Below are 17,200 nucleotides of genomic sequence, written 5' to 3'. Positions count from 1 at the left end.
AACTGAGCTGTGAGATCACCGTCAAATTCTAAACCTGAACTCCTTATGTGTTGGGGTCTATACAGTGAGGAGGGAGTGTGAGGGCAAAGTACAGGCTAACAGCACCCACACCCCCTTGAGTGGAATATGTGTGATATTCCTCAGACACTCCTGGCTATGCAAGAACAAAGGAAAGGGGTTTAAGTGCTCACCATGGTGATGTGGGAAACTAAGGCAAATGAAATATTAAATTCTCTTACTGCCTGCAGCCCACTGACAAGTCCTTGAAACTGGCAGAGTGACCTGCCTCTACGAGCTCAGCTGCCTCAATGATGACACTTTGTTGGGGGCAAAAGAGACTTTTGGCTTAACATTATCCTGACCCCCCAGGAACCTGTAAATCTACTGTAACATATAAGAATTCCTTTGGAAACCTCCTTTATCTCACCTTCCCCAAGATATATGCTGGCCATCATACTCCAAGGTTATGGCCCCCCAATATACATCTGAAGGGTCTCATGACTGAGGTTTTATTGAAGGTAATAAATGGCGTTTTCCCAGCAATAGCTAGCCCCTCGAGGTCCTGGAAAACTTGCTTCCCAAATTCCTTAGAGACTTACTCTATCCCTGACCCCCTCCCAACCTGAGAGTACATACTCAGTTATCCCACAGGACCCCAGTGCAGCCCATGGGTCCTGTCCCCGTTTTAATAAAGCCACCTTTTTGCACCAAAGACGTCTTCATGAATTCTTTCTTGGCCGATGGCTCCGAACCCCCCCCCCCCCCACCATCTCCCCAAACCCCATCAACAACAGGACTACCAAAGGCCTGATAATGATTGTGGAAGAGACTTGAGAGACCACGGTCATATTCTCACGGTGGTTCACTGAGCACGAGATGCTTCCTGTGCATTACTTCCTTACGACAAGTCTGAATCTTCTCCACATTGTACAGATGGAGACTGGAGATCCTCAGGTCACACAGGCAGCAAATGAGGAGCTGAGGCCTGGACCCAGGTCCACCTGGGCTAATTCTGTGTGCTTTCTCCATGCTACGCCCTGGGGATAACCTGGCGACTGAAAAGGCGAGCTTCGAGCCCGACAACCTGAGTTCCAGTCCTAGTTGACCAGATGCTATACCTGTGACAGCTGATGAGTTGCCAGACCTTTCTGTGTTTCAGTGTCTTCATCTATAAAAATGGGGAAACAACAGCATCTATCCCTAAGGTTCATGCGAAGACCAAAAGAGAATGTTTGTATTATATAGACTGGACCTGCACTCAGCAAATATTCAAAAAGTGGTACCTTTGCTACTCATTGTTTTTGTATGATGCTCAAGGTTCCATGACCCCGTGAAATGGGTCCTTAAATGGGCCCTTGAACAAAGGACTTAATGACAAAAGGGCGATTCTGACTCCATCCTGAAGGCTTTTAGAGGAATAATCACTTCGTTCTTTACATTTACAAATTATAGGTTCAAATAAATGACTTTGGTGAGCAAAGCCTCTGGCTTCTGGAAAGGTCAAATTGTATGGTTTTTAAAGGTGGCTATTCTCCTTTTCCAAAGGAAATTGTCAAGTAGATGCCGAGATGGGTTTGATTGTTCCAGTAAGAAATCAAGCGGGGAGGTTTGCTTTTTCAGAATTTGATTGTCAAGGAGGTCACAGTGGGGAAGGCTCTGGGCTGTGGATTTGTCCTTTCGTGTGGTGGGTGGAGGCTCAGCGACCCAGAAACGGGAAGGGCCTGCAGGCACTTTCCTGGGCCTGACCCGGGAGAGACTACCACTCCGCCCACTGCCGAAACTTAATCACAAGAGCGGGTGAAGCCCCATCCACACGTGGCCTGTCCTTCTTGACACCAGAGTACACGGTCTTCTAGATGTAGCTTAAAATTTATACCATTGTCAAATAAAGCGCCGCTATTCCCAAATCTGGGGATATTAGCTGGGCACAGGGACAGCTTTTCTTTAGCGTTCCAACGCATTCCTGGAACGTCCCTAAACTTAGATCATTAGGGCACCAATCCCGAAGCCATGCCATAAATGCCTATTGCAAAGAAAGAGTTTGCTTGAGTAACTGAAACTCTTGAATGGACTCTAAGACACGTTTGCTTCTACCAAAGTCCAGACACTCGGAGAGTTATAACAGTAAACGTCTGTATTGTATCGGATACTTATTATTGTCATGATTTATTACTGCTAGAGGGAACATATTCACAGGTGACATACTGGCCCTTTCTACTTCTTTGAACATACTCTACAATGTGACTTTTAACTCTCATCTCTTGTCTTCAAACCGAGTACTGGTTTCTTCTGTCTTCCTGGTCTCTAAGCTCTGTGCATCAGCCCTAATGCCCAGAATAGTAGTTTATACATCACAGATGCTTGGCAAATTGCCACAGTAAACCTGGCAGAGTGAATCTATTTTTGCTCTATATTTGATTCGAGAAGGTAGGTCGTAGCTTCAATGCCTCTCCACCTCCTATACAGCTAGTATCACTACGAAAAGACACACTTTGTGCTAGCCGAGAACACGGTTCTTTGTTAAAAATGTTCTTAAAGTTTATCTACTTATTTTTGGAGAGAGAGAAAAGCACACCGATGAGCAGGGGAGAGGGCAGAAAGAGAGGCGAGAGAGAGAATTCCAAGCAGGCTCCACATGCTGTCAGCACAAAGCCCGACATGTGGGGTTTGAACTCACGAACCACGAGATCATGACCTGAGATGAAATCAAGAGTCAGACGCTAAACTGATTGAGCCCCCCACAGGCGTCCCTGAGAATTCAGTTCTGATGGCCTCAAAGCAAGTCTGGAGGCCCAAAAGCGTCTTCCAGGTTAGTGAGGCAGGGCCACCCAAAAGTTGAAGGCAGAAGCCTGACTCCTATCTGCTACTAAAGAAGTAGGGTTCCTCTAAAGCCTCCACCCAAAAACTATTAGAAGTAATTAATGAATTCAGTAAAGCTGAGGGATACAAAATTTACATACAGAAATCGGTTGTATTTCTATATGCTAAGAATGAAGTAACATAAAGAGAAGAAAAAACATTCCATTGACAATTGCACCAAACTGAACAGGCGGAAGACCTGTTGTACTCAGAAAACTATAAAACACCGATAAAAGAAACTAAAGATGACACAAATGAAAGACATTCCGTGCTCATGGATTAGAAGAGCAAATATTGTGAAAATGCCCACACTGCCCAAAGCGATCTAGAGATTCAATGCAATCCCTATCAAAACACCAACAGCGTTTTTCACAGAGCTAGAACAAACAATCCTAAAATGTGTATGGAACCACAAAAGACCCTGAATAGCTGAAGCAACCTTGAGAAAGAACAAAGCTGGAGGTATTACCGTCCCGGATTTCAAGCTGTACTACAAAGCTGTGGTGATCAAAACAGTATGGTACTGGCACAAAAACAGACACACAGATCCACAGAACAGAACAGAAAACCTAGAAATAAACCCACAATTATACAGTCAGTTAATCTATGACAAAGGAGGCCAGAACACCCAATGGGGAAAATGCAGTCTCTTCAATAAATGGCGTTGGGAAAACTGGACGGCGACATGTAAAACAATGAAACTGGACCATTTTCTTACACCACACACAAAATAAACTCAAAATGGATTAGTGACCTAATGTGAGACTTGAGACCATATAACTCCCAGAAGAAAACAGAGCCAGTAATCTCTTTTACATCAGCCATAGAAACATTTCTCTAGATATGTCTCCTTAGGCAAGGGAAACAAAAACATTAAAAACAAACTGTTGAGACTATATCAAAATAAGAAACTTTTGCAGAGCAAAGGAAACCACCGACAAAATGGAAAGGCAACTTACTGAATAGGAGAGGATATTTGCAAATGACATGTCAGATAAGGGCTTAATATCCAAAATATATAAAGAACTTACACAACCCAACACCAAAAAGCCCCCAAATAATCCGATTAAAAACAGGCAGAGGACCCAGATAGACATTTTTTCCAGAAAAGGCAAACAGATGGCCGACACATGAAAAGATGCTCAACATCAGTCATCATCAGGGAAACACAAATCAAAATCATGAGATACGACCTCACACTAGTCAGAATGGCTAGAATCAAAAAGACGAGCAACGACGAGTGTTGGCGAGGATGTGGAGAAACCCTCTGACGGTGGGAATGCAAACTAGTGCAGCCACTGTGGGGAAAACATGCCTGAAAAATTTAAGAATAGAAATGCCATACGTTCTAGTAATTCCACAACTGGGTATCTACCCAAAGGAAAAAGCCCATTACCTTGAAAAGATATATGCACCCCTACGTTTATTGGCTATGTTTATTGGCTATTTACAACAGTCAAGATATGGAAGCAACCCAAGTGCTTCCATAACAACAACAGATGAATGGGTAAAGAAGATGTGGAATATACACACAGTGGGATATTCCTCCGCCATAAAAAAAGAATGAAATCTTGCCATTTACAGCAACATCGATGGACCCCAAGGGCATTCATTAGGCTAAGTGAAATAAGCCAGACAGAGAAAGACAATTACCATAGGATTTTACTTCTCCGTGGCATCTAAAACATAACAAATAAAAGCAGAAAAAGAGCTACAAATGCTGAGAACAAACTTCTTCCGGTTGTCAGAGGGGAGAGGCTGGGGGGATGGGCAAAGTAGGGGAAGGGGAGGGGGAGACACAGGCTTCCAGTTATGGAAGGAGCAAGTCATGGAGATGAAAGGTCCGGCACACAGCACACAGTCAATGGTATTGAAACAGTAATGGCAGCTACACTGGGGGCGAGCGCAGCATAACGTACAGACTTGTTGAAGGACCATGTCGCACACCTGAAACTAATGTAATGGTGTGTGTCAACCATATTTCAATTAAAAAAAAATCAGGGTTTCAATCAGGTTGATTTAACGCAAACTAGTGCAAAAATAATAAGGAACCTGGAAAAAAAAAGACTGTCATTTTCTTGATGAGCTCATATGACAGGAGAGCTGAGTATGGAAACGAATAATTAAAATATAACATCAGGGCCTATAATACAAAACCTTCAGAATGCCACAGGGGATTACAGGAGCGAAACAACTTTTCTGGAACAAAGGAGCAGGAGGGAGGAAAGGAGATCAGACAAGGCTTCAAAGAGGAGACAATATTTGAGGCAAGCCTTGAAGAATAAGCAGGAAGGGGATGCAAAGATATTTCATATTAAAAAATGGATTAATGTAATTTACCGTATTAAAGGATTAAAGAAGGAAAAGCCACACGAGCATCTCATTAGATGCAGAAATGGGTTAGACAAAATTCAACAATCAACTTTTTAAAATCTCTTGGAAATCCATCAACAGGAGAACCAATACCCTGTGATATGCCCCTAACAATAAAAACATCATACATCAAGGAAAATCAATAAACAATAGTGGCACACATCAGTGTGGGTGTCAGAAATGAAATCTTGGTTGAAAAAAGGGGGGCGCCTGGGTGGCGTAGTCGGTTAAGCGTCCAACTTCAGCCAGGTCACGATCTCGCGGTCCGGGTCACGATCTCAGGATCCGTGAGTTCGAGCCCCGCGTCAGGCTCTGGGCTGATGGCTCGGAGCCTGGAGCCTGTTTCCGATTCTGTGTCTCCCTCTCTCTCTGCCCCTCCCCCGTTCATGCTCTGTCTCTCTCTGTCCCAAAAATAAATAAAAACGTTGAAAAAAAAAAAAAAGAAAAAGAAAAGGAAGTTACAGAAGAGCCAAGAAGAGAGCACGATTCCATTTATGTAAAGGTCAAAATCAGACAGAACCACGGACACAAATTTACCTGGTAAAAGGATAAGGCAAATTCGGGGACTGTAAACACAAAATTCAGCACGGTGGCCACCTCTGGGAAGGGCGGGAGGGCTATGTCCTCACAGAGGAGCACAGAGGTCTTCCAAATGTTCTATTTCTTAACCTGGGTGGTGGTCACACAGGTGTTTGATGTGTTATTTTGTAGACTGGGCAGATGTGTTTCTATATCTATATATATGGCAGATTCCACATTGGAAACATGTAAGAGAAGCAGAAACTGTCTAAACGAAGAAGGAGATCCAAGGCAGTATGGAATTTAGCATGTTTCTGATAATCATTCGATGAATGAATGAATGAGTAAATGAATGAAAGAACAGATGAACGATCAAGGCCATTTGTAGGCAGAAAAAAATAGCATCTACAAAACATGGGGCTGTGAGAGGGTGTGGGGGAGTTTCACGAGGCTGTACATGGTTTTTGTGATCAGAAAAGTGGTTGTGAGCCCAATTATGAAGAGCTTCACGGGCCATAAAAGGGTTTGAACTCTATGCTGTAGCCATCAAGAAGCCACTTCAGGATTTAAACAAGGGGTGACATCAGATTTGCCTTTTAATTTTTTTAAATGCTCATTTGCCTTTGGGGGGGGGGGGAAGGGCAGAGAGACAGAGAGACACAGAGAGAGAGAATTCAAAGCATGATCCAGGCTCTGAGCTGTCAGCACAGAGTCTGATGCGGGGCTCGAACCCATGAGCCGTGAGAGCATGACCGGAGCCGAAGTCAGATGCTTAACCAACTGAGCCCCCCAGGTGCCCCTAGATTTGCCTTTTAAATTGGCATTCTGGCAGCCGTGTGGAGGGCCAGGAATCTGGTCTCCTCTGCTTTCACCAAAAGAATCCTCAGAAGGAAACTTTGTGGCATTTTCCCCTGGCGAAGTGTGTTGTGTCATGCACTTTGTTCTAAGAACTACATAGAAATACTCTCAACACTCAAAAACAACCACCTCCATGGGTCCTGAGTGCAGGAGGTCACTGAACAGGACTGAATATTGTAAAGCCTTTTAAAGTCAACTATCCTTCAAACTATTAACAAATTTACTAGAACCATCTCTGTTTCTCCAGGTTTCTCTTTAGTATATCAAAATGAAAGTCAGCTCTGTTTTAGTTAAAGACTCACTGGTACGTTAGACAGTTTGATACAACTTAACTGCTCCGTGAACATAACTATTTGAAAATTGTTCAATTACACATGAACTGAATTATCACCTCATTTGCATGGACCAAAAAAAAAAAAAATCTATTAATGCTCAGTCGAGCCTGAACCTGTTTGGCTGTGGAACAGGTGAGAATTTATGGTTGGATACTCTGATTGAAGCTCTATTAATGTTCAAGACAGTTTCTTAATGAATTAAGCCTCAACTCATTTGTATGCCCCATCCCTTCTAATGCCTAATTGTGCCTAAATCTGGCCATCCTTGAGTGATCACGGCACCCTCTGGGTGTCCAAGGGCATCTGCAGTGCTCTGTGCACTGGCCCCGAATAAACCTGGAGTCCCCCCGCCCCCATACAAACACACTTGAGCTGTTTTCTCCCGGGAGCAGCATGACTGGTGGTAAGATGATTAGTTATCATTAAAGGTAACAATTAGCGGCAGATTCGGAGTCTTGCGTTTGGCTCAGCCGTTTATCATGCTTTGTGTCAGGAGATACGACACCATGGCGGTGAAGGAAGGACAGGGCAGCTGTGAGTGGCTCAGGCGTCTAAAGGATGGGCAGCGGAAAACTTGACAAATCTGACGTGTAAGAGAATGAAACAAGGCTGGAGATGAGCAGAGGGTTTCCGAGTCACCACGTCTGCCCACACAGCCTTTTCTACCATCCTTCTGATTCGGTGGTGGTTGAGCACCGGTGCCCACGTACCATCAGGTGTCAGACCTGGCAGTCCACGTCTGTATCTCCGCTAGACTATAAATTGTCCAAGAGTGGAGATCATCCGTGTCCTTCTGTTATATCCCTAGTGCCCTGCATATTGTAGGGGTCCAATAAATATTTTTCAATGAATGGAGTGAAGGACCAAGTGGATAAAAGAACTTCCAGATATTCTTCTATGTATTCCTCAAATTCTTTCCTCTATGCGTGGTGGCCTCTATCCCACTTGCGATAAAATCAGTCCCTGAAAACTGCTAGCCAGGTCCTCTTGGAAGAGATCAGAATCCACCTTACTGATCAAAACAGCACTGAGTTCCAAGATTAATGGAGTTAAACTCTATGGGTCACTTGGGATTGTAAGCGTAAGGTGAAAGTCAGATCATCAGCCTTAGTCTTGAAAATCTCTTTGGAAGAAAACCCTTCTCTCACGAAATCCCATATGGTCACGTTTTGCTTCAGCGTTGGAACACATCGTGGTCTCTGGCTGAGAACCAAAAGTACTTGGCTTATATTTAAAGGCTATGTTATATGAAAGGTTTGTATCTTTAAATATCTGACTTACACCCTGGTGAGTGGGGTATAACACAGATACAATGGAGGGCACAGCAACATCTGACCCCGAACTCTCCATGCACCCGCAGGCTCCGTGAACCCATTGAGGAAAGTCTACCATTGAGGTAGAGCCATTCACTTCCTTAATTCAATGGATCAGGCAGCAACCCTATCTACCTACTAGGCACCCAGAGTCTTGTTGAATAAATTCACGAGCTCTCCATGGGAACAAGAGGTACTTACAATCCATTTGGCCCTTGAGAATCCAGGAAGAGAAGACAGTGCCCAGTGTCTACCCACGGATGAAGATCACACACACATAGGCACACGGTGGAATATTATTCGGCCATTAAAAAGTTACATCCTGTCACCAGTGACAGCATGGATGTGCCTCGAGGGTGTTATACGAAGTAAAAGAAGCCAGATGCAGAAAGGCCAATACTGTCTGATCTTAATTACACGTGGACTTTAAAAATCTGAACTCGGGTACAGAGAACAGGTCGGTGGCCGCCAGAGGTGGGGGAGGGGGCCCGAGGGCAGGGGAGCAGGTGAAGGAGACCCGCACCAGGGGCTCCCCTGTCTCAGCTCTGCCTCGGCTCCCCAGCCCATGTTGTAGACCATCTCTTAGAAACCACAAGTACTTGACTGCATATTTCTTAGGGAGTCGAGTCTGAAGAAACTTCTCAAATTCCGGTTGATAGACTGACTCCCTCAGCCGCCAACTGTGGAAATCCCCAAAGCCGTTATTATTAGCCTGGTGTTTCAGGAAGCTCATTATCTCGTGCCGTGACAGCTTACCGTCACTGTCACCTCCAGCCTACTCTTTCCTTGCCTTTCTTGTCCTCGGCAAAACTTGAAGACACAGGCCAGGTGATAACCTCTCCTATTCTGACAGGAATCTTCCGACTCAGAGATGCCTCTGTGCACCTCCTAGAAACTAGAGAGGGCCAGAAGTTCTGTCTTGTCAGCAGGCCGCCCCCAGCATGGGACACGGTCATTCTTCTCATGCTGGAGCCCACCCAACAAGGCGGGAGGGCTGCGTGGGGGTCCCGGGGGTCCCGCAGCCTAAGAGAGCATCACAGAATCCGCAGCTTTTCCCATTAATGGGCATGTGAAAAGGCTCCACCAACAGGCTCTTACACGAGCAAGACTGAAGAAATTAAGAAAGGAAAAGGACTGGTGAGATTCTGCAGAGATCAGAATACAGGGTTTAGACCGTCGGGGTCCACTGACAGCCATTTGAGGAGGTCAACTTGAGCCCTGCTCTCTTCTGGCCCGGCTCCTGCACACGGCTTCTGAGTGATGAGGGTCTCATTCATTCCAACATTCTCGTCTGGTAGTTCTGATTTTGGTTCAGTGGCCTGGCTTCCCTTCCCTACCCTCCCTATTCCCCTCTCCCCACTGCCATGGGTCTCCTGAAGTCAGCCAGCTCCGGCTTAGCCATCCCGGCCAAGCAGAGGCCTGGAGACGGACCCTGCACTTAACAGCTGGTCCCACCCCCTGGAACTACGTCCTTACTTCCAACCCACGACACACGCCTGAGCTCTGCAACAGATCCACTGTCTTACCTCATCTGTGATTCCAGCAGTTACCGACGGAGCGGCACAGCACCGTGGACACTGTGTTAGGAAGTGGTGATTCACTGGGGGGCAGTGAAACAGTCTGTCACCTACCGGTCGCGTCAGCATGGACAAGTTAACTCACCCCTCTTGTCTCAGCTACCCCATCTGCAATAGCAGTGTGACCGCAATAGCATCCATGTCATAAGGCTGTCGGCAGAATTAAACACCCATCAGGCCTTTGGAGCAGTTCCTGATGTACAGTAAGACAATGACTGTGAACTGTCATTATGCTCACGGCATGAAATGAGCCTCATTCAGAGCTCATCCGTGCACCGCGCTAGCTACCTGGGATGTTGCTGGAAAATCAGAAGATAGGTATTGGAAACTATTCTCTTCTTCTCCCTATGACCCAGCAAGTCCACAAATTAGGAACCTCTGTCCCCTTGGAAAGATCGAGGAAAACGTTCCCACATTCCTCTTATTCGCTTCTTCCCACGGCAGGCAAGGGGTCTGGCTGGTGAGCCTGGTAAATGTGACCCTGGGCAGGAACAACCCCAACGCTGTCTGTCTGTCCGTCTCCCTCTCTGCAAGTCACACGTTCCCTCCTGCACTTGAGTCACGTGGCTGCCCAGGTAAGTGACTGCCCTGCTGACCTGATTCTGCCCATTCGTGAGTCTGGGTGTCTGGCTCATGGAGGGACAGAAGCCCCCCCCCGCCCTATACTAAGATTCAGCACAGAGGGTCTAACTCCCAATCATACTCTTGTACGTATTTGCCAGCTGGTTCAGAATCTGGAGGGAAGAGAGTTTCGTTAGAAATCTCAGAAAGGAAGGAAACTTCTTGAAAAGCCAGGAGGGAAATGAAGTCATCTCCTAATTTCTACCCAGCCCTCCAACCACATGGCCTATTATCCTGCAGGGACAAGCCACGGTTGACAAAGAAAAAGTAGACTGTGGCCTTGCTGCTTAGACATGAAGACTGAGTCGGGGGCCTAGATCCCTGAGGCTCCGTGAGGGGGCCAAAAGTGGCCCCCTGGAGGACAAAAAGGAGGACACGCAGAATTTGTGTGCCTAACCAGAGGAGAAGGGACCCATGCCTGAACCCGGGGCTTGCGACCCCGATTCCCAGACAGTCTCATTTCTCCCTGAGTGATTTGTGTGGTTCTGGAACAACCTGGAGGTCATTAACCTCATTTACTGGCGGCTGCTGCCGAAACTCTTAAGAAGAGGGTATCAATCTCTGGAAATGTTCATAATTAAATATGAAGACACCACTGGCCAGGGACGTAGATGGAGCTAGGAGGAAGAACAAAAGAAAGAAGGCTGAAAATCTCATAAAGGGACAGGGGTGGGGGGGCGTGCCTCTGTGTCCCAGTGATTTTCTGAACTCACTTTCTCTGCATCCTAACAGTCGTTAAAATGTATAAAAATGAATATTTTTGAAGCGGCAATACTAAGAATTATCATTGCCATGGTTGCCTGGCAACCCGAGACTTTGGTTATTTTATTTCTAAACAGGGAATGCTATAAACCAGTACCCGGAGTTTGTGCAAATAGTTCTAAATTGATGTTCTCCCTGTAAATCAGGAGGAGATAATACAGCATTAATGTACTTCTAAAGGTTGCTAAATATGCATGTGTCTCTTACACCTCACACATGCGTGTGCGCAAAGATTCTTACAGAGTTTCCGTTAAGTGCGATCTTCAGCAAATGCCGAGCATTGCTATATTTCTTTGCATTTTTCCTGGAAAATATCTATTTAGTTGTATATTAAGCGTAAATAATATCTATTCGAACAAACTTTCGTCTCCTGGGTCACCAGGGGAAATAGTATTATACTAATCTCAATCCACGGCCCCTTCCCCCTCCCAGACACCGAGTGGGTCTCCAGTTTGGGGCAAGTGGAGACCCTCTAAACGGCTACTCGGAGGAAATCTCTCTCAAAGCATCTCCCTTAGGGATGCATGTCCTGGAAAGGCCTTATGAATTTCAGCAAAGAGGTGTGGGCATTTTGGAAAAGCTGCCTCTGTGTACAAAACGTCATTTCTCCACAAGTCACTGACTTGAACGTAAGCTTCCAAGGGCTGCTCATTGGCCTGAATGAACTGCTCAAACGCTGGCACGTTCTGAGTAATGACCTTGGTTCCTGACCTCACCGGGGCCTTTGCGGAAAAGTGCTCCCATTCCAGACCCTGATGGCGGGCTCCTTACTGCTTGTGTGGAGTGGAGGCCCCTGCGGTCCTTGCAGTCGGAAGCTGATAACGCCTGCCTCAGGCTCCTCCCGTCTCTCCCAGCAGCTTTACCACAGAGAAGGGGGAGGCTTGGTGATGCCTGAGCCCTAGACGCGTCGGTGAGCGATGCGGAGAAACCAGGAGGAAGTCTTGGCCTGAACCACAGGCCAAACCCGTTGAAGAAAGGCATCAGGCATCCCTTCTTTCCCGGGATCGTAACGCAGAGCCGGGTCTCGAGCGGACTCAGAAGAGAGTCTCACGTGCAACGTGAGGGAGTCACAGAAGATGTTCCGTGACCTCTTGTATTGAACGGAAACCAAGATATTATAAAACACCTCGTGTCTGGAAACACAGTACAAGCATCTTGTTGGCTAAGACACAAATAGACATTCGGCCTATTACATAATTACTTCTCCAAACGGGGTAACAATTGAGGGTGAAGGTGGACGCTTCAGGGCTTGAAGCAGAGCTGTGTGGCGGGTAAGCTTCCTAAGGGTTTGTACCCCTCACAGGACCACATCTAAAAGGGACCAAAAATTCTATTTTGAGACACTGGGTGGTGGTCAGAATTTCCAAGTCTCGGAGCGCCTGGGTGGCTCAGTAGGTTAAGCATCTGAATTCGGTTCAGGCTGTGATCTCACGGTTCACGAGTTCGAGCCCCGCATTGGGCTCTGTGCTGACAGCTCGGAGCCTAGAGCTGCTTCGGATTCTGTGTCTCCCTCTCTCTCTCTGTCCCTCCCCTGCTCACGCTCTGTCTCTCTCACTCTCAAAAATAAACAAACATTTAAAAAGAATTAAAAAAAAAAAGAATTTCCAAGTCTCTGGAAAGACTGGCCCTACAGATCAGCTGGGACATAATAACGCTTTAGCCAAAGCCAAGTTCACACTGACAGATCCACAGATCTGTGTCGTCGCCCTTCTGGGGGCCAAATCCAGAGGCGTGTGTCTGCAATATTGGCTTTGGCAGGGGAATTCGTTTCAACGCCTCTGCCTATGTTTTCTCATCTACCAAATGGGAAGACCCCTATGACCTTGGTGCCCAAGACAGCTGCAACGAACATGGGGAGAAAACTTGCAAACGCATCGTCAAAATGCTCAGACTCCAACAGATTTCCTGAGACGAGAGTCCCCCAAAGTTAGGGAGTCATCTGTGCAGAACTGAATACGGGTCTGGAGCTGCTGGCCTCTCCCTGCCTTCCCTGCATGCTTTTCTGAATGGCGTCACCACTTAGGGTTGATTTATAGCACTTGGGGTGGCCAGCAGGCCTGTGCCGTGTTAACGGCTGAGGCTGGGAACCCGCTGCGCGCCGTTCTGACATCTACAAAGGCAATATCATTTGCAAAGTCAAAACCATCCGGGGCACACCTAAGGTGCCCACGGGAGCGCCTGGGATGGGTAATGCATCCAAACTCACATTCCAGCTCGCTCACATGACAAATCATCTGATACAGGGATGACAACAAACGAGGACAGGCTATATCCCCACTGTGCACATTCCGGTTAATTTCCCAGAAGCAAACACAAGTAATGCAGGTTCCAAGCGTAGAGTTGTCTAGGGTGACAAACGACGAGGTAGCGGGTTGCTGTGCGTGCGTTGCAGACGGGTGCCGAATGCGGAGTTTGGGTTTCTGCTTTTTGCTGTGAGCAAGAAACAGAGAAAACCAGAAGGGCAGACAACCTCCCCTCCCTCCCTCTCTCGCAAAGATGAGGCTGACTGCAGAAAGGTGTTTAGTATGCTAACAAAATGCTGCAGAATGTGGCTTTAGAGCCTTGACTGAATTGATAAAGGAAATCTGGGCCCTCCCGCTGTGCTGAGCACCCCATGCTGTGCGGAGCAAAGGCAGCTAATATATTACAGAGCCTGATGAGGCTGGGGGAGAGGACGGATGGGCGGCTTGGGCTCAGAACCAAGGTCCCTGAGCCCTAAAAAGTGACGCAGTCGCCCCCCCCCCCCAACTGGCTGGGAGATCTGAGTAAATCTTTGCCTTCTTTTCCCGTACCTTGAAAAAGGATAGTTTCTGGTTGATGAATCGCCTTGCAAATGTGATTTGCAGATGCCATATACTGAACGTGTGCTGTGGCTGAGACAGAGACACTATTACAGCAAGGGTCTTTTTAGGCTCTTACTCTAAGATGGGCCTGAAGGAGTAGGGGGATGGTAGGACTGGGTGGGACAAGTCACGGGCAGATGAGGGTTTTGGGAAGGATGGAGCTGGCCTGACGACTCGGCCACCACGTTTCCCAGCACCCCATCTCCAGGAGGGTCCCCACGGTGGGACCACTCTAGGTCTCGAGCAGACACCGAATTTATGTTGAGTCTGTGCTTACTTCAGACGCCCAAACAACGTAATCATCACTCCCACACAGCTAGCCTGGAAGGAAGAAAAAGGGAACTGAAGCAGACACATGTCTGCAGGGAAGGGGGTGGAGGTTTCATACTCTGTCAGCCCTCCCAAGGGGGCAGGCGGCTGGTCATGGAGACTGCCCCGTGTTACCTTACGTTTAATTGAACAAGTGCCCTTGAGCGATTAATAAACACAATCCTTGATGTTTCCCTACATGTTTACAATAGAATTAACTTTAACCAACGGGAAGTTACTTTATCTGAAGTAGAAGTGATTTCCCTGCTTACACTCACTGATTCAACAAATATTTACTGAAATCCTAAAAGCATGTGACTCGACAGAAACGACGTGAGAGATACAGAAGTAAAATACGTAATCAGTGACCGCATAAGATGGTGTTTTGGATTTTACTTACATCATGATCTATTGTCACCTTAATAGACATGTTTCCCTTTGTGTGGACAGGGAAGGCAACTGAGGCCAGTACCCACCCTTTCTTTCTCAGGTCTGCAACACTGATAGTACCAGTCCAGACCTTTCTTTTTACCCTTTTCTCTCCCTCCGTCCATCCCTTCCTTCCTGCCTTTCTTTTTTAAAAAATTCTTTTAAATGTTATTTACTGTTAGAGACAGAGTGCAACTGGGGGAGGGGCAGAGCGAGAAGGAGACGCAGAATCCAAAGCAGGCTCCAGGTTCCGAGCCGTCAGCACAGAGCGGGACGCGGGGCTCGAACCCACAGACCGCAAGATCATGACCTGAGCCAAAGCTGGACGCTTAACCGACTGAGCCACCCAGGTGCCCCATCTTTTTTTTTTTTTTTTTTTTTAATATTTATTTATTTTTGAGAGAGAGAGAGACAAAGAATGAGTGGGAAGGGGCAGAGAGAGGGAGACCCAGAATCCAAAGGAGGCTCCAGGCTCTGAGATGTCAGCACAGAGCCCGACTCGGGGCCCGAACTCAAGAACCGTGAAATCACGAACTGAACCAAAGTTGGATGCTTAACCGACTGAGCCACCCAGGTGTCCCCACTCTTTCTTTTCTTGTCATTACAAGTCAAGTTTATTCAACTGCAGAAGTGACACCAAATGAAACTTTATAAACCTTCAACTTGAAATTTTTTTCTCAGGGAAAATGGTCCTCACAAGGGCTGCTAAAACCATTTCTGGGTTTATCCCACCAGGTTTCCAAATTTCAGGAGTTGAGACAGATTGGATTATACCTGCTACTTAAACTCCTAAAGTCAGTCTACGAATGGTCCCCCAGGTGCAGAATTAAATCATGGTGCCGACATCACTTTAGGGCAGAGAAGAAGGAAGACACGAGAACTCATCCCGAATCTCACTCATTGTCGAACAAATGGCCTGACTTACCTTTTTCCTCCCACACAACAGTGACTTACATTACGCATGATTTTACAGATTAAAAAAAAAAAAGATTCACATACATTTGCTTAAGCTCAACCAGATGATTGTCGTTAATTATTGGCCACAGCGTTCTCAATTTTACAAAAAAACTTTCACACGCATACCATTCTGAGGCTCGTATCCTTGTGACGCAGGTTAAGAATTCATCTAGAACCATCAGTTTATGGTGAGTGAAGGTTCAGACGGCAGTGAGAGAAGCAGCTGGACCCTGGCGGGGGCCCGAACAGGCAGAGAGCACCCACCACCATCGCCATGTTGTCCAAGGGCAAAGCTGAATTGGGTGACAGTGGTGACAGGTAGCTCCAGGGTTGGATCATATATGGGCACAGAGGACATGGCCAGTCTTTGGCTATTCCAGACATAGGAGAGGCTCTAATTTCCTCCTTGTGGAGCATAATGGGAAGAGGGAAAGGATCTTGGAAGTGGAGTCAACATTTGCATGGGAGGTGGGTGGCAATTCCCCAAGCTTTAGGAGCTCTCCTAAGTAGGGCTACCAGATAAAAATACAGGCTTCGCATGCATTACTGGGGGGGAGGGCACACTTACACTAAAAAATTATTTGTTTTTTATCTGAAATTCAAATTTTCCTGGGAATCCTGTATTGTTATTGGTTAGATATGATAGCCCTACTCCGAAGGGAAAGGTAGTTCAATCTTCTGCCCTTTGCTTTCATCACTATGAGGCATCTGTGTGATGGTGGCCATAATCTAGCCATGGCCATTGTGATCAGAGACCCCAACTGAGACAGTTCCCGATTATCTGACTTGATTGTCAGGATTAGAGTAATTTAAGTATTTTCACAGCTTCTGAATTTGGAAGATGACGCAATACGCACTCGTTAGCAAAGGCTGGTTTGGGCACTGAGCTGACAATGTGGTCCACCCAGACAGTCGGGCTGTAGTGTGCCTCTCCCGAGACGTCACTGGACCAAGAGTCCCACACCCAGCCCTGGCACCATGCTGACCCCATTCCATTCATCCAGCAGAAGGTCACTTACTTGTAAGGGATGTGTTTGCTGCCGTTGACAAGAGCCAGGATGACGTTGCCCAGTGCAGACAGCGAGAGGCATAGCCCTGATCCTCCGTCCCGATTCTTGCTAAGAGCTTTCACACAGCTGCCAAGATCAATGAGGTGCAGGCGGCTGCGGCCTCCAGACACTGACACGAGACAAGAGAAGAGAAAAGTGGTTAGGTTCTGTCTGGCAAACACTCGTCTGGTAAGCGCCAGAGCTCTTTGGGAACTCAGAGGGAAAAAGAAAAGGAGAAGCAACAGGTCGATGTCCGCGACTTAGCAGGAAACCCCAACAAAATCCAGCTAGGTTGCAAATAGCGTGGTCCTCTTAAATTCTGCCCGCCACACATCGCTGACCTAAAACCTACTGACATTCCTCCTGTGACAAGTGAATAATTCCGGTAGGTTGCAC

The 17,200-nt window shown here is 46.8% G+C and overlaps 1 protein-coding gene across 5 annotated transcripts in view; it reads right to left on the bottom strand.

The window, feature by feature from the left end:
• KIF26B (kinesin family member 26B) overlaps positions 1 to 17,200 on the bottom strand; it is a 469,574-nt gene that overhangs the window by 49,962 nt on the left and 402,412 nt on the right. For all 5 annotated transcript variants that reach the window (XM_053209472.1, XM_053209473.1, XM_053209474.1 and 2 more), the window contains one exon: positions 16,775 to 16,934. In XM_053209472.1, the coding sequence (XP_053065447.1) occupies positions 16,775 to 16,934 (160 nt within the window). The remainder of the gene's footprint in view (positions 1 to 16,774; positions 16,935 to 17,200) is intronic.

The sequence above is a fragment of the Acinonyx jubatus genome, chromosome E4, assembly GCF_027475565.1.
Source record: "Acinonyx jubatus isolate Ajub_Pintada_27869175 chromosome E4, VMU_Ajub_asm_v1.0, whole genome shotgun sequence".
NCBI lineage: Eukaryota > Metazoa > Chordata > Mammalia > Carnivora > Felidae > Acinonyx > Acinonyx jubatus.
Note: the sequence above shows the minus strand (reverse complement) of the source record. Positions and strands in the feature narration are given on the sequence as shown.